Source organism: Helianthus annuus, chromosome 8 (genome assembly GCF_002127325.2).
Source record: "Helianthus annuus cultivar XRQ/B chromosome 8, HanXRQr2.0-SUNRISE, whole genome shotgun sequence".
NCBI lineage: Eukaryota > Viridiplantae > Streptophyta > Magnoliopsida > Asterales > Asteraceae > Helianthus > Helianthus annuus.
The window spans coordinates 71,301,060-71,328,362 of NC_035440.2; the positions used below are offsets into that span (position 1 = coordinate 71,301,060).

The 27,303-nt window shown below is 42.6% G+C and overlaps 1 protein-coding gene across 1 annotated transcript in view; it reads right to left on the reverse strand.

Moving 5' to 3' along the window:
- The window catches only part of LOC110870157 (FK506-binding protein 5-like), a 29,918-nt gene extending 16,900 nt beyond the window's left edge, over window positions 1–13,018 (reverse strand). The window contains exons 1-3 of the mRNA XM_022119358.1: window positions 12,697–13,018; window positions 11,924–12,240; window positions 11,570–11,788 (exon numbers count right to left, since the gene is read on the reverse strand). Of these exons, the coding sequence (XP_021975050.1) occupies window positions 11,570–11,788; window positions 11,924–12,240; window positions 12,697–13,018 (858 nt within the window). The remainder of the gene's footprint in view (window positions 1–11,569; window positions 11,789–11,923; window positions 12,241–12,696) is intronic.
- Window positions 13,019–27,303: the final 14,285 nt, after the last annotated feature.

Below are 27,303 nucleotides of genomic sequence, written 5' to 3' on the forward strand. Positions count from 1 at the left end.
CAGGTTGCGAAGGACACTCACGTAAAACCTACGTGAACGGATACTCACTACTGCCTCGGTTGTGTCAGGCACTTACGTAAAACCTACGTAAACCCCCACGTACCCCTATCCTCGGTTGTGAAGGATACTTACGTAAATCCTACGTAAATTGTACGTATTACTGTTCTCGGGATATGTAGAACACTTATGGTAACGCATAGTCTAGTGGATAAATAACATGGGAAGCCCCCACCAATAGAAACCTATATCGGCCCAGTAGAGCCACCTGATACTCATGAACTTACCTTTTACGCATTTACTTTCTATGAACTCACTCAACTAGTTGTTGACTCTCTGCTGCATGCCTTGCAGGACCTTAGGTACTTATGGAGCTTGCACAAGGAGGAGCAGGTCGTTGTGGGATTTGGATCGTGAATAAACACTTATTACTTTTCATACATTAACATTATGTTTGGGTTTATACATTATGCTTCCGCTACATTTACTTATGTGGGTGTTGACAAATACCTTTCGTATTGATGGATAACTTTTACTATTTAATTACATGTTCAATATGATTGGTGGCTTGATCCTGGTCATGTCACGCCTCCAAGCGGTGGTACTCCGCGGGTGGATTTTGGGGGTGTGAAAGATTGGTATCAGAGCCATTGGTTATAGAGAACTCGGTTTTAATATGGGGAAAACGTTTTTATTAAAACCAGACTATAACCAGAACAGTGCTCTCAACAATCCATAACGATGCTTCGCTCCACGTGCAAGACTCGACATCCTAGGTAATAAGGTTTATGTTTATTGCCTACTTGCTAGAATAACACAGAACTTTGCTCGTAGTATGCTTAGATACACATGACCCTATTACATGAAAATCCCTATGTGCTTACACTTTTTTGTCATCGCCGTACTCGCGAACCATTCTTACTTACGCTACCTTTACTATGAAGATCATGTCCGGACGTGTGAACATGACTCAAGCCCAGTTGGCGGCTCTCATCCAAGAACAAGTTACTGCGGCACTTGCAGCTGCAAACGCAGGAGGTATACCCTGCAGTCGTAACTCATCCTAGGATCTTTAGATCCTACGTTCCTAACTAACTCGTATGTTTAACCTCATTCTACTCTTACACATTAGGTCAACACGTTCCACAACCTGTGTGTACCTTCAAGAACTTCATGGACTGTCGTCCAAGTACCTTTGGTGGCACTGAAGGAGCGGTTGGACTCCTCCACTGGTTTGAAAAGCTCGAGTCCGTGTTCGAGATGTGTGAATGCCCTGAGGCTCGCAGGGTGAAATACGCCACTAGGACGCTAGAAGGAATAGCACTAACTTGGTGGAACGCCCAAGTTCAAATCTTAGGGTTGGCAGCTGCTAACGCCACACCCTGGAATGATTTCAAGGAACTGATCAAGAGAGAGTACTGTACTCGGGAAGATATTCACAAGTTAGAAGATGAGTTGTACCACTTGAAAATGATTGGGTCCGAAATTGAAGCTTACACCAAAAGATCAAACGAGCTGGCCGTGCTGTGTCCGACTATGGTGGACCCTCCAGTTAAGCGCATTGAGTTGTATCTCAAAGGGTTGGCGCCAGAGATCCAGAGCCATGTTACTTCGGCTAATCTTGATAACATCCAGGCTATTCAACGCCTCGTTCATCGCATCACTGATCAGGCAGTGGATCAGAACAGACTGCCTAAACGTATCAGCGCTACTGCTACCGTTACTACTTCAGCTACTCCTGCTACTCCCAGTGACAGTAAGAGAAAATGGGATGGGGATTCCGGCAGGGGATCAGCCTCAGTTCAGTCTCAGACCCAGCAGCGGAAGACTGACAATTACCAGAGTCCTGGTCAGCACTCATCGGGTAGTCACAGGCAGGGCGGATATCGCGGGAACCTCCCAAAGTGCAACAATTGCGGCAGACACCACAGTGGCCAGTGTAACAAGGGTCGCTGTCAAAGATGCCTCAAGATGGGCCATGAGGCCAAGGATTGTAGAAGCCCTCGACCTGCGAACCAGAACCAGCAGCAGCCACAAGCACAACAGAATCAGCAACAGGGCAACAGGGGATGTTTTCATTGTGGTGCAGAAGGTCACTTCAAAAGACACTGCCCTCAGCTAAACAGGAACCACAACAACAACAATAACAACAATCAGGGCAATGGCAACAACAACAATGGGGGAAACAACAACGGCAACGAGGCAAGGGGTCGTGCTTTTGTGTTGGGGCAGGGTGATGCCAGGAATGATCCCAACGTCGTTATGGGTAAGTTTCTTCTCGACAACATTCATGTTACTGCTTTGTTTGATTCGGGTGCGGATACAAGTTACATGTCTTTGAAAATGGGTAAATTGTTAAAACGTACATCAACGCCTCTAAACACCAAACACGTTGTAGAACTAGCTAATGGTAAGAGTCTAGAAGCCACGCATATAGTCAGGGGTTGTAGTATTGTCTTAGCCAGTCAAGTTTTCTCTATCGACCTTATTCCCATAGTCTTGGGAAGTTTCGATATCATCATAGGGATGGATTGGTTATCCCAACATCAGGCAGAGATCTTATGCAGCGAGAAGATCATTCGCATTCCCCGTACTGGTCAAGAACCTCTCAAAGTTCAAGGCGACAAGAGTGGTGCTGTGGTTGGCATCATCTCTTTCTTGAAGGCTCAGAAATGTTTGCGGAAGGGTTACACCGCAATCTTGGCACTCGTTTCAGATGCATCAGTGAAGGAAAAGAAATTGGAAGACATTCCAGTCGTACGTGACTATCCTCAGGTGTTTCCTGAAGACTTACCTGGATTACCGCCTCATTGTCAGGTCGAATTTCAAATCGAGCTCGCTCCAGGAGCAGCACCCATAGCTCGCGCACCATATCGTCTAGCTCCAACAGAATTGGAGGAACTGTCAAAGCAGCTACAAGAGCTCTTGGAAAAGGGCTTCATTCGTCCAAGCTCTTCGCCTTGGGGAGCTCCAGTATTATTCGTGAGAAAGAAGGACGGTACCTTCAGGATGTGCATAGACTACCGGGAACTGAACAAGGTAACGGTGAAGAATCGTTATCCTCTTCCACGCATAGATGACTTATTCGACCAGTTACAAGGGTCGTGTTACTACTCCAAGATAGACTTGAGGTCTGGTTATCATCAGCTGAGAGTCCGGGATGAGGACGTCTCCAAAACCGCATTCAGAACTCGTTATGGCCACTACGAGTTTCTTGTCATGCCGTTCGGGTTAACGAACGCGCCTGCTGTATTTATGGACCTTATGAACAGGGTGTGCAAACCCTATCTTGACAAGTTCGTCATTGTCTTCATCGACGACATCCTGATCTACTCCAAGAGTCAGGAGGAACACGAACAACATCTACGCCTTATTCTGGAACTCCTACGGAAGGAACAGCTGTACGCTAAGTTTTCGAAATATGACTTCTGGCTTCGTGAAGTCCACTTCTTAGGCCATGTAGTGAACAGAGATGGGATTCATGTCGATCCATCCAAGGTAGACTAGATCAGGAACTGGCCTGCACCACGTACACCAACGGAAATACGCCAATTTTTGGGCTTGGCGGGGTACTACAGACGGTTTATCAAGGATTTCTCAAAAATCGCTCAGCCGCTTACACTACTGACACAGAAGGGTGTCACATACCGTTGGGGCCATAGTCAGGAAACTGCTTTTCAGCACTTAAAGGATAGACTTTGCAGTGCACCTATCCTCTCATTGCCAGAGGGCACGGACGATTTCGTAGTATACTGTGATGCATCCATCCAGGGTCTTGGATGTGTGTTGATGCAGCGTGACAAGGTTATTGCATACGCTTCGCGCCAACTTAAGATTCATGAACGGAACTACACGATGCACGATTTAGAGCTGGGAGCTGTTGTTTTCGCGCTCAAGATATGGCGACACTACCTGTACGGTACCAAGTGCACAATTTACACCGATCACAGGAGTCTCGAGCATATCTTCAAGCAGAAGGAATTGAACATGCGTCAACGTCGATGGGTTGAACTACTTAACGATTACGAATGTGCCATCAAGTACCATCCAGGCAAAGCCAATGTTGTGGCTGACGCTCTCAGTCGGAAAGACACTTTACCTCGGCGCGTGCGAGCGCTGCAGCTTACGATTCAGTCTAGCCTTCCTGCACAGATACGAGATGCACAAGCAGAGGCATTGAAACCAGAAAACGTAAGGGCTGAAGCCCTACGCGGCTCACGACAGCGGTTAGAACAGAAGGCAGACGGCGCCTACTATGTAACGGGGCGTATTTGGGTCCCACTTTATGGCGGCCTACGCGAGCTTGTAATGGATGAAGCTCACAAGTCTCGTTACTCGATACATCTAGGATCGGACAAAATGTACCACGACATCAGGACTACTTATTGGTGGCCTAGCATGAAGGCCCACGTCGCTACTTACGTTGGCAAGTGCTTGACCTGTGCGAGAGTCAAGGTGGAATACCAGAAACCAGCGGGCCTACTCCAGCAACCCACGATACCGCAATGGAAATGGGAAGAAATTTCCATGGATTTCGTTACAGGCCTACCCAGATCCCAGCGTGGGAATGATACCATATGGGTGATCGTGGATCGACTCACCAAGTCTGCACACTTCCTAGCTATAAAGGAAACGGATAAGTTCTCCACTCTCGCAGACATCTATCTTAAAGAAGTTGTTTCGAGGCACGGGGTGCCCACCTCCATCATTTCGGATCGGGATGCACGATTTACATCGGAACTATGGCAAGCAATGCACAAATCTTTCGGCTCACGATTAGACATGAGCACAGCATATCATCCTCAGACGGATGGGCAGTCTGAGCGAACGATCCAGACTCTTGAAGACATGCTTCGGGCATGTGTTATTGATTTCGGCAACGGCTGGGAAAAGCATCTCCCTTTGGTGGAGTTTTCGTATAATAACAGTTATCACACCAGCATACAAGCCGCTCCATTCGAGGCATTGTACAGACGTAAATGCCGGTCACCTCTCTGTTGGGCAGAGGTGGGGGATAGTCAGATTACGGGTCCAGAGATTGTAGTGGACGCCACAGAAAAGATTGCACAGATACGACAACGCATGGTGGCAGCACGCGACCGTCAGAAAGCCTACGCGGATAAGCGTAGAAAGCCATTGGAATTTCAGGTCGGGGACCGGGTTTTACTCAAAGTCTCACCCTAGAAGGGTGTGGTCCGTTTTGGCAAACGGGGCAAACTAAATCCGCGGTACGTCGGACCATTTGAAATCGCAGAAAGAATAGGCCGAGTAGCCTACAGATTGAACCTACCAGCTGAACTCGGTGCAGTTCACAATGTCTTTCACGTGTCGAATCTGAAGAAGTGCCTGTCAGATGAGACCCTTATCATTCCTTTTAAGGAACTCACTATCGACGAGCGGTTGCAGTTCGTCGAGGAACCAGTTGAGATCACGGACCGGGATGTGAAGGTCCTCAAACACAAGAGAATCCCTCTTGTTCGAGTTCGTTGGAACTCCAAACGTGGCCCAGAGTACACCTGGGAACGCGAAGACAGGATGACAGAAAAGTACCCCCAGTTATTCGGAACCAATGCAACCACTACTGAGGCTGAAGCTACTACTGCGGAATTTCGGGATGAAATTCCAGATCAACGGGGGAGGATGTGACACCCCAGGAAAACCAGTAAACGATACAACTTACCCAGCTTCCTCAGTGAGTGCGTACCAAATTTCGGGACGAAATTTCTTTCAAGTTGGGGATAATGTGACAACTCGTATTTCAAACCTCTATTTGTGTGCTTCAATGTAACTTGTTTGGATTATACGTGACTAGTTGACGTAGTGGAATATTATATTTTGTTATGTTATGTGTTACGTGATTGCATGTGAATATCATAAGTTTAGTCGCACAACACTAGTTCAACCACACGAACCTTTGGGCCGTACACATTCCTCTCGGCTCACTATGCTTGGACTCGGCCCACCCCTCTAAACCGAGTATACATTCACGCATACACACACCTTTGGGGTCTTTTACTTCTCACAATCTTCAATCAAGAGAACACACACAAAACCCTAGCTTCTCTCTCTCAAACTCGACGGCACAAAGCAACTGTGCATCATTCTCTTGTTCGGATCACTCTCATCACCTCCTTCTACTCGTAACCGGTTAGTGTTTCACTATCATTGTTTTGTTAGGTGATTTTGGGTGTCATGAGTTGTGTGGTAATTAGAATTGGTTGTGTGAATGATGATATTCTCATGATTTGGATTGTATGATAATAACCTAAAAACCGATTAGATAGGTTAGACTATCATGACTAGTTGTTGCTATGATGATTTCATAATGATGCGCTTGAACCGAATCAATGTAATCGGCTGTTATGGTTTGATAATCAACATGTCTTGTGTGATTGGTTAGGATTTCATGTTGATATAAAAGTTCATTATTTCGACTCAATTGAGGGTTTGATTAACTGTTTGTGATTATGTTTAATGTACATGTTCGATTTCACCTAGGGTTCATATACATTAGATGCTAGATTTGCTTGGTGTGATCGATTTTAGGATGGTTGAATTGTAAGAAACTGTTAACTGATTGATTGATGTAAACTTGGAAACCTGAATAAGTGTAACCGATCTACATGAAATCAGGAAAACTGTTACATATGCTTAGTCTCGACACGGGTTGCGAATCGAGAACTCACCGTCTCGACTCGAGACCAACACACCGACACCAAACAGCACAAACCGAGACCATGGTTGCGGGTCCGGTTGCGACTCGAGACCGTGTAGTCTCGACTAGACATAACAACTCGAGACCATCTCTGTTGCGACTCGAGACTTCAAAACCAGCACAACTAGAGACCACCTAGTCTCGACTCGAGATCGCTTAGTCTCGACTCGAGACCGTGAACACTTGCACATCTTATTGGACTTTCACTGTTACAAGCCCAACTGATTTGGGCCGGACACATGGATTCATTTACGTGACTTTGCTATTGATGGACTGCCATGATTTTTCGTGTATGCCATGATCAATACTTGTATGCAACTAGATGGAATATGTGTAGAAAACGTACGTGCACTACTTGAATACGAACCTAACTTATATGGTAACCATGGTAGGACGTGGTTGACCACCAAATAGCTTGATTTAACTTGTCTGTGTATCTGCCGAGCAACCCAAGGTGAGTTCACACTCTTACCAAGGCATGGGATTCCCGGGGTGTTGGGAATGGGATTGAAAGGATAAGGTTGATTAGATTTTTACGGATACCATTACTAGACTACCATACCATCGTCCTCGGTTGTGCAGGATACATACGTAAAACCTACGTATACCTAAGTTACTCACTGTCCTCAGGTTGCGAAGGACACTCACGTAAAACCTACGTGAACGGATACTCACTACTGAATCGGTTGTGTCAGACACTTACGTAAAACCTACGTAAACCCCCACGTACCCCTATCCTCGGTTGTGAAGGATACTTACGTAAATCCTACGTAAATTGTACGTATTACTGTTCTCAGGATATGTAGAACACTTATGGTAACGCATAGTCTAGTGGATAAATAACATGGGAAGCCCCCACCAATAGAAACCTATATCGGCCCAGTAGAGCCACCTGATACTCATGAACTTACCTTTTACGCATTTACTTTCTGTGAACTCGCTCAACTAGTTGTTGACTCTCTGCTGCATGCCTTGCAGGACCTTAGGTACTTATGGAGCTTGCACAAGGAGGAGCAGATCGTTGTGGGATTTGGATCGTGAATAAACACTTATTACTTTTCATACATTAACATTATGTTTGGGTTTATACATTATGCTTCCGCTACATTTACTTACGTGGGTGTTGACAAATACCTTTCGTATTGATGGATAACTTTTACTATTTAATTACATGTTCAATATGATTGGTGGCTTGATCCTGGTCATGTCACGCCTCCAAGCGGTGGTACTCCGCGGGTGGATTTTGGGGGTGTGACATGCTCCCCCTCAGATTCAGAATCCCCATGATCAAAAGTTGGACCAACATTAGATGTTGTGTCATCATTTGTTGTCGTCTGATTCTCTGGAGTTTGAAAAGTATCATCTTGTTCACCAGCATTACTAGGACCAGCTTCATCATCATTTGAAGTTTTCTGAGATTGCCTAGAATACTGTGATGGAAATCTTTCTTCTGATGACTCATAGTCTCTAAGAATATCCAACTCATCAAAGAAGTCTTCTTCATCTTCAGGTTCTTCCATTACATCAAATGAATCCCACAACGTGTCGTAGTGGTAACGCCATGAATCTCCTGGGTTCTGAGGCGGCATCGTATTACCTTGACATTCAACATTTGCAGCTTCAATAATCCGCTTTTCACTTGGCACGAAAACACGACGCACAGGACTTGCATATCCAACAAATATACCCTCAATCCACTTCGGACCAAATTTTCCAAAAGGTTCTATCACCGTACAGTGTGACCCGAACGGTTCAAGATACTTCAAGTTAGGCTTGCGGTTATTGATCAATTCAAAACATGTTTTGTTGAATTTCTTGACAGTGAGAACTCTGTTGAGAGTATAGCATGCGGCAGAAACAGCTTCAGCCCAAAAATTTATTGGAAGTTTTGAATCTGTGAGCATAGTTCTGGCTGTCTCAATTAGTGTCCGGTTTTTGCGTTCTGCTACTCCATTCTGCTGCGGAGTGTACGGAGCACTAAACTCATGCAGTATACCTCTTTCTTCACAAAATTCTTCCATCTTGTTGTTTTTGAATTCAGTACCATTATCACTTCTAATTCTTCGGATACACCTCTGGTACCAATTCTCAATCTTTTTGAATAACGCCATCAGACTGTCAAACGTTTCATCCTTTGTCTTCAAGAAAGATACCCAAGAAAATCTAGAATAATCATCAGTAACGACCAAACAATAGTAATCTCCTGTAATGCTTTTGACATTCACAAGACCAAATAAATCCATGTGAAGTCTTTCCAGCGGTCGTGAAACTAAATTGACTTGCTTTTTGGGGTGCGACTTTTTCTTCTGTTTACCTTTGATGCAACTTATACACTCCCCTTCTAGATGAAAACCTTTGATGTGAACTCCTGTAACCAGATCATTGTGGACTAAATGATTCATTTTTCGAAGATGTATATGCCCCATTTTTCGGTGCCACAATCTTGACTCCTTCTCAGTTGCTCTTGACACAAAACAGTGAGCCTGACCCGTTGTTGTCGTTGCTATGCTCATATCCAATACATACAGATCGTTGACTCTTGGTGCCCTCATGATGACCCACTCCTCAGGGACAACAAATCCCGGTTTTAGAATCAAACATTCTTTGTCAGTGAAGTGAGTGGTATACTTTCTGTCACAGATCTGAGAAATACTTAGTAGATTATTCTCCAGCTCAATAATGTAATTGACTCTTTCAAACGTTACAATCCCATTGGATAACGTTCCTTCACCAACTATACGACCACCTTGATTGCCTGCGAATCCAACATACCCTCCATTTATATTCCTTACATCATACAATAATGTTGTCTTCCCTGTCATATGTCGGGAAGCTCCACTATCCATGATCCATCTTGAAACAAGTTGTGGAAGATCCTGCACATAAACAACCATGATTAAAACATTTCAATAAAGGATGCCGATTCATGCTTCGCGATCAAGGAAGCTCCGACAAATCAAATTGTTTAGTCAAACATTGAGTCTACCCAGGCCTCATCAGCCTTAGGTGTAACTTTGACTCTCACAATTTGAATTTTGAAATTTTCATCTTTGAGAGGTGGAAAATTTGCATCATAATCAACCGTAATTGATTCTTCAGACTTTTTCACCTCAGAAATTGAAATTTTCTTCTCACTTTTTGGTTTCCAAACTTATTGAGATAATGGACCCCTTTTCTTTTCAGAAACTGATTTTTTCTTTTCAAGCTTTTCATGAAGATCCAAAGGAACACTCATCTTTACCGATGTAGTAGAAGATGATTGTTTTTCCATTTCAGAAACCTTTGGTTTTGAACCACTTGCTCTCATTTCAGCAACTTTCAGCTTCCATGTTTGTTGAGTTGTTGCGACCCGTTTGTAAAATTTATCATTTTTAATTACCACCTTCTTTACGGGTTCAGTTTTGACTTTGGTGTTGTCATTTTTCAAACTCTTTTTCTCAACAACCAATGAAGCTTTTTCTTTCACATCATTTTTCTTCAAGTTGATACACTTTCATGCAATATGCCCAACTTGATTGCATCTGAAGCATGTTCGGGTGTCAACAACCCGACTTGTGCCTTCAGACTGAGGTTGTGAGGCTTTTCCTCAAAGAACTCTTTATTTGATTTTGAAAAGATTTCAGGTTCTTCATTAGAAAATGAACTCGAACTGTTCACAAACACTTTCCTTTAAACAGACTTCTTGTTTTGAACATTTTTCTTCTGATAAGACTTACCCCCCTGATATCCACCCGACCCATTGTTTCGATTGTTATTAGAAAAACGTGGAGGAATAACGGGTTTCTTGTAGTAAGCTTTATCTTTTTCAAAATTCATTTGTCTTTTTGTTTGGTTCAAACTCTTCACTTCTGTCAACTCAAATTCGATCAATTTGTAAACATTTTTCAATTTGTTGACATTTACATTCTCAATCGGAAACTCAGAATCCGAAAACAACTTATCTGAACCCAACATTTTGTACATGATAAGATTTGGTTCTTCATTTAAGTTGTTCTTGGACTTTTGTTTCGGAATGTATTTATCCAAGAAACATCCATCATCTTCATTTGAATCAGACTCTAAAACACTTTCTGCCATGCTTTTGACAATATCAGTCTGAACACTATCATCAGATGATGATGATGGTGATGATGAGAATGTAACATCAATCAACTCTGGAAGTTTTATTTCATCTAAATTTTCATCATCATTAACCAGCCCGGACTTTTTCTTTGAGAAATTGTTTAAAACAGGTGGTGGAACTTGATGATATCCCACTCCAGTTCCGTCCGAAAATACATCTTCGCCAGCTTTGTTTTTCCCGATGGGTTTGGGAACAATGTGCTGCAAAACAAAGCTTGCGGAGTTGTAACTGGTTAATTTTAATTGGATGCGTTCATTTTCGATTTTCGCTTCTTGGAATTGAAGCTTCAGATTAGCAATTTCATCCAATTGTTTGTTTATTAACTCCTCTTTCACCCTTAACACACCCGACAGTTGAACATTTTCTTTTGTTGTTTTCCCATTTCGATCATCCGAATCTTTAACCGTTCGCTTAAGCTTCCCAAAATTTTCAGTGATGTGACGATTTTCAAGAATGAGTTTTTCATTTTCTTTCTTAGTTCTTTCTATGTCACTTTTATCACTTTCAATTTTTTCAGTTAACTCTTTTGCACGATCGTTTGAAGCTTTTAGCAATTTATCCCGGTTTAAGATTTGGTTTTCAACCTCTCTGACTCTTTTTGTCAGATCTTCAACCTTTTTGTTGTTGAGATAAGCGATAGTACTACAATCTTTGCAGTTTTTCTTGCAATTCTTGTAGTTACTTTCTCTTTTCTCTTTCTTACCTGACACTACATTCGTGTTAATCTGACTGACCTTGCCGTTTGACTCAGTTCCAGAACTAGAATCTACCTCCAGTTCTTTTGCCGCTAGAACTTTGTCTGCCATCTTCATCAGATTTTCGGCTGTGAGCTCCTTTGATGTATCTATCAATCCATCATCGATCTTCTTTTCTGCCAATTTCACCCTTTCTTCTTTCTTTTCACTTTCACCCCACCATTCTCTTTGTCTAGCTTCCTCTTCTTCAGCATATTGCTGAATGATTGCATCAACACTAAGTGAATTTGGATCAATTGCGATATTACCTTGAGGATCAAGGTAACATTCTCTGTCTGGATCCCACCTTTTAGCCCTTTTTGCTTCTTTGTAAATGGTATAGATTCTGCTGACTTTTGTTTGTGCTTTCATTCTTCTGTTCACAAACTTTTTTTCTTCTGTTCTTGTATCCTTGAACGGAACAATCTTTCCTGCTGCGAATGCGTAACCAACTGCATCTTCTTCAGGCAATATCTCGCTCCAGTCGTATCCCTCATCATCATGAATGACTGCTAGAGCTCTTGACTTTTCTTTATCTTTTTCTTCAATCTGCTTCAGCCTTGGAGGTTCTGATTTGTTCTGATGGTAAATGGCTTTCTTATAGTAATCTTCTCGGAACGGATTAGCAGACTCATCAGCATACTCGTTTTTGCACTCTCGTTTAAAGTGACCTTTTTGTTTGCATTTGAAGCATGTCACTTTAGACTTATCAAAACCCAATTTGGTAGATGGACCACCAATTGTTTTCCTGCCGGTGATTTCCATGAAACGCTGTGCTCGACGTACAGCACTGGCCATAGCCCAACGAATATCGATTAGCTCCATTTCTTCAGGATCTATTTGATCGTAATCTTCCTTCGTCAGGTTGGTGTTACCTATCTTCCCGGCTACTATCCCTTCATATGACTCCAATACAGATGCTAAGAAAATCATCTGTTGTTTCGCCGACTCCTCACTGAAATTTTGACCATTTTTCAAGTCAACTGCAATGTTACATTGAAAGACATTCTTTGGTGCTGATTGCTGTAGGTTTGATGTGCTTGAAGATGGTCCTTGACTTGTAGTGTTGGAAGACATTCCTCCATGAAAACCACTGTGTGAGGTTTTTTAAGTCATTGGTTGTGAACTTTCTGCAGTGAAGGCTGTTTCTGGAGATCCTGTCTTTTGAATCAAGCTCTTTGGATAATAAAGTTCCACATTTTGTTGATATAACGAGTGATTGACTTTATGTGTTTTCTTTATTTCGAGCTCATGACTCTCAAGTTTCTCTATCAGCAAATCAACTGTAAGAACATTTGGCTGGATTGTATTCTTGATCATCATTGCGAAGTATTGCCAATCCATTTCGTCTGGCAAAGAATCAAATAACTTGTCTACAAGCTCTTCTTGAGTAAACACAATCCCATGCCTAGCCAACTCTCGCTTTAGATGCCCAAAACGTTCAATCATTTTTGGAACAGACTCATTTTTAAGACATCCGAACAGATCAAATTCCTTTTTTAGCAGTTTCTTTTTGTTTTTAATGATTTCTGCAGTACCGACACATTTCTTTTGTAATTTTTCCCAAAGATCCTTTGCGTTTGAATACTCAATCAGTGAGATTATATCTTCTCTCACTGATTGGTTAATCAAAGCTATACATTTTTGTTCGGCCACAAAGTATTCAATCTCTTCACTTTCTGACATGTTCTCAAAGTCTTCTCTTCCATTGTTAAAACCGTTTTTTAAGCTTTTCCAACTGGGGTACGCGAAGGCTTTCAACCATTCCTCGAATCATTTTGCCCACCGATTATAGTCCTCAATTGCTAACAGCTTTGGTGGCTTATTATAGGTTCCATAAGCGCTTTCCACACTAAGTGCATCCGACAACGTCTTTCTCGTACTTGGAGTATTCTCATTCGTTCGGTTTGTTGAATCATCTCCACTATTACCAGCAAACGCATACATTTCACTGAACGGGTTCATGAATTCTTCCATTGTTAAGTACCTGAGATGTTTATCAAACACTTAGAAAAATTTTGGATTTTAAAGATGTAAACACAATAACACTTGGATCGAATGGCTCGTTCGATCGATCAGCACACACGCAATCGGCTAGCTCGTTCGATCGATCAGCTGGTTCGATTGGCTGACAAACACAAATATGTAAACAGTATAATTTCTATTCGATCGAGTGGTGTATTCGATCGGCTAGCAACAATGCTGTCCGATCGATTTGCTTGTTCGATCGGCTAACACTGATGATGTCAGCAACACTTGAAAATATCTGAACGGTTATGCAAACAGAATGATGATGTCAGCAAGTATATGAATCGGCTAGGTCGTTCGACCGGCTGACATCAGCAAACACGAACAGTTTTCCATAGATTTTGATCAATTTGAACAAGTTTTAGGTTGAATCTGATTATAAAACTTTGTAGGATTGTAATTCTAATGAATCCGAATCGATCTATAGCAGTTTTGTCAAATTTTAACCGTAAAATCACTCTGTATTTTAAGTTTTTCCGATTTTATGATGTAAAGGTGGAAAAATAAAGCTAGATCTGAGAAAAGAATAGAAGAATCGGTCAAATTTCCGGTGAAATTTGAGTTGAATAGGTAGATATAACAAATTTCCGGTGAAATTTGTCTCTGAAACAGCAAACACGGCTTGAATTCCGGTGAATTCGTCTCTAACTCAACAAGAACGGCTTGAATTCTTGTGAATTCGTCTCTAAATCAACAAGAACGACTTGAATTCCGGTGAATTCGTCTTTGTAGGTCTCGATTCAGCTTCCAAAAGCTCTGATACCACTTGTTGGTCCCTCGGATGGGATCTTCTTGTTCGAAAACGTAGTTGAATCGTAAGTGATTAATGCGCGGAATTCATGTAATCACATAGCAGATATACAAAGACAACATTCTACTCTGAATCACCGTCTGATATTCTATTGAATGATGTGAAAGTGTACAGGAACCAGAAAGAACTCAGACTTACAAAAGGTAGCTAGAAAGTGAAAGTGTCAAAAAGGTTCTAAATAAGCTGATCGAACAGCTATTTATAGGCAAGGTCAGAATAAGTTAGTGCTGGCCGATCGGCTGGGCTAGCCGATTGGCTGACAATGCTAACCGATCGGCTAGACCAGCCGATCGGCTGGCAGCATTAGCACTTGACAAAAACTTCTCCGTATTCTGACTTGCTTTACATACAAACATACAAAACATATACACAACTATACAAAATATAACTACATGTTGACGGAAGCTACAGACGTTATTGCACTAACAAGGATTTTATTGGCCAACCATTTACAAAGATGCACAAGATCTTGTAAAGACATGTGATGCTTGCCAAAGATCAGGTAATATATCTTCCAAAAATGAAATGCCTCAAAACGGCATTCTCGTTTGTGAAATCTTTGATGTGTGGGGACTCGATTTCATGGGACCCTTCCCACCGTCAAAAGGAAACAAATATATACTTGTGGCAGTCGATTACTTGTCTAAATGGGCAGAGGCCGAAGCTCTTCCAAAAAACGATGGAAGAGTAGTGGTAAAATTTCTGAAAAAAATTATTCTCTCGTTTTGGAACACCAAAAGCTTTGATAAGTGATAGGGGTACCCATTTTTGCAATCATCAACTCGAAAAAATCTTAACAAGGTATGGGGTCTATCACCGGGTCTCAACAGCATATCACCCTCAAACAAATGGACAAGCCGAAGTGACTAACCGAGGTTTAAAACAAATACTTGAAAAAACCGTAGGGTTAAATAAAAAGGAATGGGCTGATAAATTAGATGATGCTTTATGGGCTTTTCGAACTGCTTATAAAACCACTATAGGCACAACCCCATATAAGATTGTCTATGGAAAAAGTTGTCACTTGCCAGTAGAAATAGCTCACAGGGCCTACTGGGCAATAAAAAGCGTAAACTTAGACTTAGAAACTGCAGGTAAAAATCGATTCTGTCAAATGAATGAATTAGACGAATTAAGGAATTATGCATACTCTAACTCCGAAATTTATAAGGAAAGAATGAAAAATTTACACGATAAATATATTAAGCCTAATAAATTTCGGGTAGGAGACCAAATTCTGTTGTTTAATTCACGACTTCGATTATTTCCTGGTAAACTAAAATCTAGGTGGTCAGGACCTTTTTCCGTCACGCATGTTTTTCCTCACGGTGCAGTAGAAATTAAAGCTCGAAATGGTATTCCATTTAAAGTCAATGGCCAACGGCTAAAACTCTACCGAGGATCCATTGAGGATGAAGAGGAGGAGATCTCGCTTCAAACGGTTAACGAATGAAAAGCACCCACATCATACCCGATATGTTACAAACAAGCGAGTATACATCGAAACCGGTAAGTCTTTTAACCATGTCTTCGGAAAAATGGGCACTCACACGAGCACAAAAAAAATTCAAACTTTTGCTCGGCACGAGGCCGTGTCCGCTGGACACGGGGCCGTGTCGACGCAACTGTCGGGATAAAACCCTCATTTCATAACAGTTACCTCATTCCACACGCCCCGTTTTGCCGAAAACGCTCTGGTTCAAGGCGATTTTCCGCAGATTTCCGACGTTACCTCCATGTTTAACAACATCAAGGTATGATTCTATCATCATTAGTAGTTAGATTAGTTACTTGCATGTAGTTAAACATCAAAAATTTGGGGAAAATCTAGGGTTCTTCAAGTTCATCCGGATCGAACTCCAAATTTTTGATATAATCTATCAGTATTAGTTTAGATTAGTGTAATGGGGAGTAAGTACACTTGAATTGTTGATAGATTTGCCCAATTTCTCACTAAAACCTCAAACCCTTGTTTTTGAACCGAAAAAGATGAAATTGAAGGGGTAAACGGGTTATTTTGGGAAAAACGGCACTTGGGGTTTCATTTTCAGGGGAAACCGCACCTACTTGGCAAAAAATTTTCAGATTTCCGGGACCGGGACGAAAAATGAAGTTTTTGGGTTACAGACGTCTGGACACGGGGTCGTGCCCGCTGAACACGGGGCCGTGTCCAGCCCACTGTTTGCAGTTTCTTTCAGAATCTCACTGTTTCATGCTAACTTTTGGTGTATTCTTTCAGATGGAAAAGTTCACAAGGTTCAATGCAAGTGAGCTCGATGCTAGGGCAAGATACGAGTTACTTCAAACAAGGCCCGGGGAGTACCCCAGACGAGCATGCACGGACCTGTTAACCTTGGTAAACCAGCTGGACCGATTCAACAACATCGTTACGGGACCACTAGCAGTTGCATTAAACACTCGGCTTCGGTCGGTGCATCAATGCACCATGGATTTCTATAGTACTTTTACCTTCACTTCAAGGTGTGACCCGTTCGACAATGAAGGGGTTGCATTTCGGTGTGGCGGGACGAGGTACTCGATCTCTATGGCACAGTTTGGAGCTATAGTGGGACTGTACGGGGAAGAGGAATCGGGAAATGAGGAAAATACCGGGGGATTACGAGATTTGGATGAAAATGAATGTCAAGCCGCATTGGCCCAAATCGGTGAAGGAATCTACAACCCTAGCAGCACCAAGAGTACCAAGCTGAGGGACCCACTATATCGCTACATTCACAGGTTCCTCGCCTACTCTCTTAACCAACGTCACGACAGTAGTGGCGTTGTAGGGTTGAAAGATTTGGTTGTCCTTCACTGTATCCACAACCGGAAGCCTCTCGATGTTCCATATCTCCTGCTACGAAACATGCATCTCAACCGCCTTGCTCGTGCTCCAACACCTATCTTCTTTGGAGGATGGGTGTACCGCCTCTTCAAGCACTTCACGCGAATCCCTAGGTCCTTCAAGAGAAGCCCATGGTCGGGACGAGTTGACTATCACATTTGCCGAGCCATGAACTTACTTTATGAGGCGGAAGACGGGTCAGTGAGCTTCCAAAGGATGCAAGGCTATGCATGGAAACCGCAGGAGGCCCTAGTTCTTCACACACCACCTCCTCACTACCAGTATCAACCCCATGGTGATCCGGGTCAATCTTCCTCACAAGGAGGCGTTTTTCCTAACTTTCAAAGCTTACATGATCTTTTACAGGAAAACCTCATGTGTACCAGGAACACCTACAACCTTGCCAACAATACATACCACCGGGTCGGAGCTATCGAACGTAACATCAACGACATACAAGACGATATCGGCAGCATCCGGGAGTATATGGCAGGTCAGGGGGATGGAGGTGATGACAGCGACGAGGACATGGACTAGGGGATTGAAGGAGCAGGAGCGGGTTGATGGTGAGCCCACAGGTTAAAGTCCCTTTATCTATCGAACAGTTTGTGGCCTGCGTGCCAAGTGTTGAACAATTTACTTTCCTTAACTACTTTTATTTTCCACTTTATTTTTCTTTTACTTTATGCTTGGAACAATTAACTATGGTAATGTAGGATGTTTGTGTTGCTTGGTGTGGTATTTAGTGATGAAACAGGTACAAACCGAGGCTTAGAGTGCTAAGCCTTAGCACTCATAAAGCCAGGATGGAAAAACCGGAAGAAGGAACCTATTTTTCAGGCTTACAGACTGTCCACACGGGGACGTGTCCAGCCGACACGCCCCCGTGCTCACCTCCCAGACCTGTTGTTTGGTTACTTTCCTGCAGATTTTTGCCAGACACGGGGCCGTGTCTAGCCAACACGCCCCCGTGTCCACCTTCTGTAAGATTTAATTACTGGTAGTTCACCACGAGGTTGTGTCCAGCGGACACGGGGCCGTGTCCAGACTGCCAGTAACATAAATTTTTGCTTTAAAACACCATGTTACACATTCAATCAACCTAAAAATTTATTTTTGGGACACATTGAGGACAATGTGTAATTTAAGTGTGGGGGGATGCTAAAACCTTGAAATGTTGCAAGTCCAAATAACAAGCCTTACACAAAACTCTATTGGAACCGCTAATCACCCCAAATTTTTTTTTTCAAAAAATTTTTCATTTTTTTACTTATCTAAAGTTTAAGTTGGGAATTCTAAGATTAATAAGGTTATATTTTTGCAAGTTTACAACCGATAGCGTCGTGATAAAAAGAACTAACATAAGAAAATTATGAAACGGCATGACAAGCTTAGTTAAAATTCGATTATATATACTTGATCACATAGAAAAACCCATTGCCATAAAAAGTGAGTTTTGAGCCTTTATTGAGCATACAAATACACATCTTTAGACTAAATGCTCATTTTTCATTTCTTGTGTGAATAGCCGCTTGGTTCTTACGACTCTAGAACTTGCCACGACGATTCATTCCCGGTCCTTACAAACTTAAACCCAAGTAAGTAAATGATGGAGGCATTAGGACTAACCCTTTTTCTTTCAAAACCATTATTTTTATTTTTCTTTTCACCTACCCAAAAACTCCCCCTAGTTAACCCCTTTGAGCCTAAACCTTTCATTTCTTTACCCTAAAACCCTTTTACCCACCAAAACCCTTTTTATTTTTACCCTTTATTTTAGTAACAAGCTCGGTTTTCGTGTGACTGAAAAAAAAATGATGAAGTTAGAAATAAACAAACAAAGCTCTTAAAACAAAAGCTTGTTTGAAGAAATACTTCATTAAGAATAAAAAGTCACTAAAACAAAATGTTTACGAAAACCGGCGCTTTTTACGCTTTTCGCCCTTTTCTACTAACCACTAACCCAACTACCCACCTTTAGCCCAAGCCTTTACGCAAAAAGTCCTCTTGATATTTACAAAGGTAACAAGTTAAAAAGGAGGAGGATTGATTGCTTGGCAAGCCTATGGTAGGGATAAGTTCCACGCCGCTCTCGAGTGATTCACTAAAAATACACCTTCGGCCGAGTGTGAGTGATTTCTCCCGTGAGGTATGTGAACTTGTATATAAATGGAATTTTAAAAAGGCATGCTATGCCCAAATAAGTAATTTATCCTATGAAACGTTCTAAATAAATCATAACGAATAGGATTGTAAATAAATAAAAATAAAACCAAAAAGATCTTGGATTCCTGACACTCTATGACAAGCCAAAACCTTCTCTTCTGCCCATTCCATTTGGGAGTGTAAGCCACGTATTAAAGAGTTTTGCTTGAGGACAAGAAAAAATTCAAGTGTGGGGGTATTTGATGTGTGTAAAATACAACATACAAATTACATCAAATGAGGCAGAAAACTAACCCTTTTTAAGTACTAATGTTGGAAAAAGAGTGTTTTTGTCTTCCTTTTGTATTTTCAGGATTAAATGAGCTCGAATTTACAAAAGAAGCAAAAAGACAGCTAAATCTAACATAAATACAAGAAAAGGAACATAAGTGGATTGCCCGACCCCTCAACAGCATCCTCCCAAGCAAAATAGAGAAGGCAGAAGACTGAACACGCCCCGTGCTCAGCCAGCACGGGGCCGTGCCCAAGAAGCAGTAGAAAAGACAAACCTATAGAAGCTTCTATTGCCCACCACGGGGCCGTGCCCAGTGAACACGGGGGCGTGGCGAAAGTACAGCAGGCGCATTAATTGAAATTGCGAATTACAATTAATGAAGAGAGAGAGTGTCAGACAGGCACGGGGCCGTGTCCAGCGGACACGGGGCTGTGCCCAGCCTTCTGTTCAGCCTATAAATAGGAGTGCTTGGTTTCATTTCAACTCATCCCTTGGCACACCACCTCTCTCACACTTCATCCACCACCCACCACCATCACAACACCATCATCCACCACCATCATCCATTGTCCATCATAGAGTGTGTGAGTCGTCTCGGGATCCAAGATTGATCGTAAGAGTTCTTGACAATCAAGGCCATGTTTGCCTAAGTCTCTTACATCACTTGGTGAAGACAAGTGTTTAGTATAATACTTTTTATTTTTAATCTTTTGCACTTTTTATTTGGTTTTGTATTAATGACTTTAATAACTAGTTGCTTATGTTGAAGGTGATCTTTCCTTATCGTTTATCCGTGGTGTCTTGGCATTATTTTACTGTCTATATAAAATAAAAGATTTTCACCAATCATATCTCCACGGTCTATATGGAGGTATGTTGGTTACCTGGTCGGGGGTTAAGGGAACGGTTTGGTAAGGGTCTTGCCCTTGTTCAGCGTTTAGAGGTCCTGCAAGGGACCTGGGTCAAATTTAGTAGGATCTCCTTCAATGCCCATAGGTATTGGATGGCGGGGATCCAAACTCTTTGACCCCCTCATAAGTTAACTACTATTAATACTATAACCCGGCTATTTAGGACTGTATCCCTGCTGACTCAGACTACTTAGTCGAGGGTAACGTAACCTCCAAAAGAGGGGCCTACCATAATTTGCATTAATAACTTAATTCATTATCTTTCAATAATCCGACCCTTTAGGATTGTATCCTTGTTGACTCAAACTACTGGGTTGAGGGTAACGTCGCCTTCAAAAGAGGGGCCTACTACAATAACTAAGATAATCTCTTAAACAAGTGCAAAAGTGCGAAAATAATCAAAGGTTATACTAATACACGAGTCGGATCCAAGTGATTCATCTTGTCTATCTGTTTTTATTTTTATTTTATGTTCAGCATTTAGTTAGTTCTTATTTTCTTAGTTTAAAAATCTTTTCTAACATTTTGATTTGGTTAGACGTTGAGGATAAACCGGTACTAAAAGCTCTTGTGTCCTTGGATGACCTCGGTATCTTACCAACACTATACTACGTCAACGATGGATGCACTTGCCCATATGTGTGTTTAGTGTTAGTAAATATCGTGTTTTATAAATTTAAAACTTGGCTAAAAGTGTAAAAAGGGCTTTAAATATACATCTAAAATATATTACACCTAACGCACATCAGATGCCAAGATAATCAACTTTATTTCAGGAGGATCTGACATTTGTGGAACTTCATATTCAGCAGCCAAGAGGCATGCAAAGGAGGCTAAAGCTGAAAGAGGGGAGAGACCGACTAGGATAACAACCCTCACAGCTGATAAAGTGATCACTTTTGATAGCGATGACAGGGATACTGTGCAGGATCCTCACCATGATGCTCTAGTAATAACATTATATGTGGCTAACCATTTTGTACGCAGGATATTGGTGGACAATGGAAGCTCCGTCAACATAGTCCAATTGGAGACATGGAAGAGGATGAATGTATCCCCAATGGATATCATTTCAAAATCCACTGTACTCGTTGGCTTCAGTGGAGAAGCTAGGAATACCGTGGGAGAGATTAAGTTACCAGTATATGTTGAAGGGGTCAATTCGATACAACGCTTCTGTGTAATGGACTCCCTATCCTGCTATAATATTATATTGGGCAGGCCATGGATCCATGATATGAAAGCTGTGCCATCGACTTACCATCAATGCATCAAAATCCCTACACCTTGGGGAGTTGTCAAAGTAGACAGTGATCTGCAGGAAGCAAAGGAGTGTTACTCATCCTCCATGAAATCCTCTACAAAGCCTAATGCAGCATAGCAATTAAAGATACGGGCCCAGGATATCGTGGAAGCTCCGGAGCAGGATGTGAAAAAAGTTATCCTGGATCAAGATAATCCAGATATCTCGGTGCTCGTAGGGGCCAATATCCCGCAGGATATTGAGCATCAATTGACTAACTTTTTGAAATGCAGGATGTCAACATTCGCATGGAAACACGAGGATATGACAGGTATTTCCAAGGATGTTATAACACACAAGCTTGGCATTGACAGTTCATTTAAGCTTGTCCAGCAGAAAAGAAGGAAATTTGCTCCGGAACGAAATGCAATTATTCAAGAGGAAGTAGAGAGATTGTTAAAGTAAAAAATGTTCAGAGAAGTCAAATTTCCAAGGTGGCTAGCAAATGTAGTAGTGGTACAGAAGAAAAACGGGAAATGGAGAGTTTGCATGGATCATACAGACTTGAACAAGGCTTGTCCAAAGGACCCATTTCCTCTCCCTCATATTGATTCAATGGTAGATGCCACTGCCGGCCATGAAATGTTAACCTTCATGGATGCATCTTCAGGATTTCAACAGATCCAGATGGAACCGTCGGACCAGGAGGATACTGCTGTGACAACTCGTACTTCGAACCTGTATTTGTATTGTGTATAACGTATGTGAACGTGCTTTGATTTTATGTGTTCGGAGTTATTAAATGCTATTATGTGCAATGTGTTTTACAAGTATGTTTAATGGCCCAATCGCACAATGGTTAGACATTGTTAAACCGAACCGCACAAGCCATTGGGCTTCACACTTGCACGCGGACCTTAGGGCAGCCCATGTAAGGGCCGGCCCACCCCCCTTATACCGTGTAAACACTTAGGGACTTGATCCTTTTCTCATTTGTTACACAACACAAGAAAACACACACAACCCTACCTCTCATTCTCTCTCTCTCGTCTCCTCTTAGAACCGGCCGAGACTTTCCTTGTTCATCCTACAATTCGGATCCTACAATTCGGTAAGTGTCTCATTAATGGCTAGTACTATATGTGATGTTGTTAATTATCGGATTTACATGATCGGTTAGGGTTTTGATAGTGATTCGGTTGATATGTTGTATGATATTTGTGTACATGATAAACGGATTGAAGTCGCCATCCTTGTTATTGACCTTGTTGTAAATCAGATTGTATGATTAGAACCGAATAAGATACAAATCGGCTATTATGTATTGTTTGATCGGATATGTTTATGTATTGTTTTGGACAAGTGTTCTTGATTATGTCTGGTATTAGGGTTCATAAGAATTGATGTTGATTTTCCCTGTTTGATCGATAATTGCCATATTATGAAACTGATAAAGGTTGGTAATTGATGATAATTGTCATGTTTGATCTGTTTCCGAAACTGTTGAACCTGTTTGCTGAAATCACGGAATAGTTATGCATGAAATCAGGGAAACTGTTACCATTTGCTTGTCTCGACTGGGATTGCGAGTCGAAACCCATAGTCTCGACTCGAGACCATAACAGCATGAGCCGGAACCGAGGTTGCGAGTCCCGTTGCGACTCGTAACCGGACCTTGTTAAGTCGAAACCCCACACAACAGCACGAACCGAAACCACGGTTGCGAGTCCCGTTGCGACTCGTAACCGGACCATGACGAGCCGAGACCACCTGTTGCGACTCGTAATCAGCTGTTGTGACCCGTAATCCTTGTTGCGACTCGAGATCGCCGGTTGCGACTCGAGACCACCCTTGCACGTACATTGTTTTGGGCTTTCAATGTCACGGGCCCAATCAGTTGGGCCAAATGATTTGGACTTATGATTTGTTATGATATTGGACTGCTTATTGTCATTGGGCCGGGTGATGTTTGGGCCGAACACTTAGATTGTTTATCGGATTGCTGATACGTGTACGTGTTTGCCATGATTATACGTGATACAATATACGTGCTATATACGAACCTGACTTGTATAATAACCATGATAGGACGTGGTTGACCATTTACTAGCTTAACTGTACTCTTTGTGTATCTGCCGAGCAAACCAAGGTGAGTTCACACAGCCAAGGCATGGGATTCCTGGGTGGGAATTGGGTTGGAATGATTTGATATGGAAGAATTACTCGTACTTACGCATACTCTAGACTATAGACCATCGTCCTCAGGGTAGTCAGGACACGTTACGTAAAGCCTGCGTAACCCAGTATTTGCCATTTGTCTCCTGGGTCGGGAGGACACGTTACGTAAAGCCTACGTAACCCAATACCATCCACTGGCTTCCGGGTCGGAAGGCCACGCTGCGTAAAGCCTGCGTAGCCCCCACGCGTACCACTGTCCTCGGGAAGGGCACGTCACGTAAAGCCTGCGTGACCCAGTACGTATTCCTGTTCTCGGTAAAGAAGAACACATGGTCGGAAGTTAGTCTAGTAAGTACCATAATGGGAAGCCCGTTATAAAGGATAAACGTGAGGATCCCTCACCAATAGAATACACTTGCTTGGGAAGCCTTATTAGATGAACTTACGCATGATTATTACAAACTTACTTTCTGTGAACTCGCTCAACTAGTTGTTGATTATTTGCTGCATGCCTTGCAGGACCTTAGGTACATAATGGAGCTTGCACAGGGAGGAGCAGGTCGTTGTGGGATACGAATCAGGAACGTTAATTGAACTTATAACTATTTTGAGTTTACATTACTATGCTTCCGCAACTTAAACAATGTTTGGTTTTTGAACATCAGTCATGTCGGGATGAATTACATCATCTACTTATATTAATACTCGTTATGTTTGATATGATTGATGGCTTGATCCTGGTCAGTCACGCTCCCAAGCGGTGGTACTCCGCGGGTGGATTTTGGGGGTGTGACAGATTGGTATCAGAGCCATTGGTTATAGAGAACTTGGTTTTAATATGGGAAAACGTTTTTATTAAAACCAGACTATAACCATAACAGTGCTCTCAACGATCCACAACGACGCTTCGCTCCACGTGCAAGACTCGACATCCTAGGTAATAAGGTATATGTTTATTGCCTGTTTGCTAGAACTGCTTAGAACTTTGCTCGCATTACGTTTAGATACACATGATACTATAGCATGAGAATCCCTACGTGCTTACTCTTTTCTGTCATCGCCCTACTCGCGAACCACTCTCACTTACGTTACTTTTACTATGAAGATCATGTCTGGACAAATTAGCCTGACACAAGCCCAGCTAGAGGCTTTAGTTCAAGCTCAAGTTGCTGCGGCACTTGCAGCCGCACAAGCAGGAGGTATATCCTGTGGTTATAGCACACACTAGGATCTTTAGATCCTACACTCCTAAACTAGCCCCTGTAATTAAACCTTGTCCTATTCGTACACAATAGGTCAACTAGCACAGCAACCAGTCTGCACTTCCAAGAATTTCATGGACTGTCATCTAAGTACCTTCAGCGGCACGGAGGGAGCGGTTGGACTCCTCCATTGGTTCGAAAGGCTCGAAACTGACTTCGAGGTGCATGATTGCCCTGAGTCTCGTAGAGTGAAGTTTGCTACTAGCACGCTCGAAGATGTTGCATTAACCTGGTGGGAAGCTCAGGTTCAGATGTTAGGGCTGGCAGCGGCTAATGCCACTCCCTGGAATGAGTTTAAGGATTTAATTAAGGAAGAGTTTTGCAGTCAAGAGGACATCCACAAACTAGAGGTAGAGTTCCTCAACCTACAGATGGTGGGGTCTGAAATTGAAGCTTATACGAGGAGATCAAACGAGTTAGCCACATTTTGTCCTACTATGGTAGACCCTCCCACCAAGCGCATCGAACTGTATCTCAAGGGTCTAGTGCCCGAAATTCAGAGTCCTATGACCACAGCTAACCTTGGCACTATCCAGCAAGTCACTCGACTGGCTCATCGACTCACAGACCAGGCTGTAGAACAGAACAAACTACCAAAGCGTACTGAGACTGATACTGCATGTACTTCTAGAGATAACAAACGTAGGTGGGATGAAAACCGGAGCACGGGATTGATTTTGGTCCAGCCTCTGACGCAGATGCAAGAGACAGATGACTACCATTGGCCCGGACAGCAGTTTACTAGTAATCATGGGCAGAAAAGATATCGAGGAATTCACCCATGGTGCAACTATTGTAACAGACACCACAGTGGACGGTGTCGCAAGGAACGATGTCAGGGATGTCTCAAGATTGGTCATGAAGCTAAGGATTGTCGAAACTCACGTCCTGTAGGTCAGGAACAACAGCCTCAAGCCCCACAGGCTCAGTGGCAGCAGCAAAATTTCAGAGAATGTCTACAGTATGGTACGAAGGATCACTATGAGAGACACTATCCACAATTGAACTGGAACCAGAACCAGAACCACGACCATGGAAGCAGGAACGGCAATGGGGTTAGCAACGGGGGAAACAATGGTAACAACGACGCCCATGGCCGTGTGATCGGGATGGGTCAGGGTGATGCAAGGGACGATCTTAACGTAATAATGGGTAAGTTTCTTCTTGACGACTTCTATGTTACTATGTTGTTTGACTTGGGTGTGAATATCAATTATATGTCCTTGAAATTAGTCGAATGATAGAACATACACCAACTCCCTTAAACACCCAACGTGTCGTAGTGTTAGTTAATGGTAAGGTCTAGAAGCTGTACTTAGTTCAGGATTGTAAATCTTATCCACGCTGGTCAGACGTTCCCTACAGACCTCATTCCTATAGTTCTGGACAGCACCTATAGCTCACGCACCGTATCGCGTAACTTCAACTGAACTGGAAGAACTGTCAAAGCAGCTACGAGAGCTCTTGGAAAAGGGTTTCATTCGTCCAAGCTCTTCGCCTTGGGGAGCTCCAGTACTTTTCGTGAAAAAGAAAGACGGTACATTCAGGATGTGTATCGACTACCGTGAACTCAACCAGGTAACGGTGAAGAACCGTTATCCTCTTCCGCGCATCGACGACTTATTCGACCAGTTACAAGGGTAGTGCTACTATTCCAAGATAGACTTGAGGTCAGGGTATCATCAGCTGAGAGTCCGGGATGAGGACGTCTCCAAGACAGCCTTCAGAACTCGTTATGGTCACTACGAGTTTCTTGTCATGCCGTTCGGGTTAACGAACGCGCCTGCCGTATTTATGGATCTTATGAATAGGGTGTGCAAACCCTATCTTGACAAGTTTGTCATAGTATTCATCGACGACATCCTGATTTACTCCAAGAGTCAGGAGGAACACGAGCAGCATCTTCGCCTGATATTGGAACTCTTTCGGAAGGAACAGCTGTACGCCAAGCTTTCTAAATGCGACTTCTGGCTTCGTAAAGTCCACTTCTTAGGCCATGTGGTGAACAGGGATGGG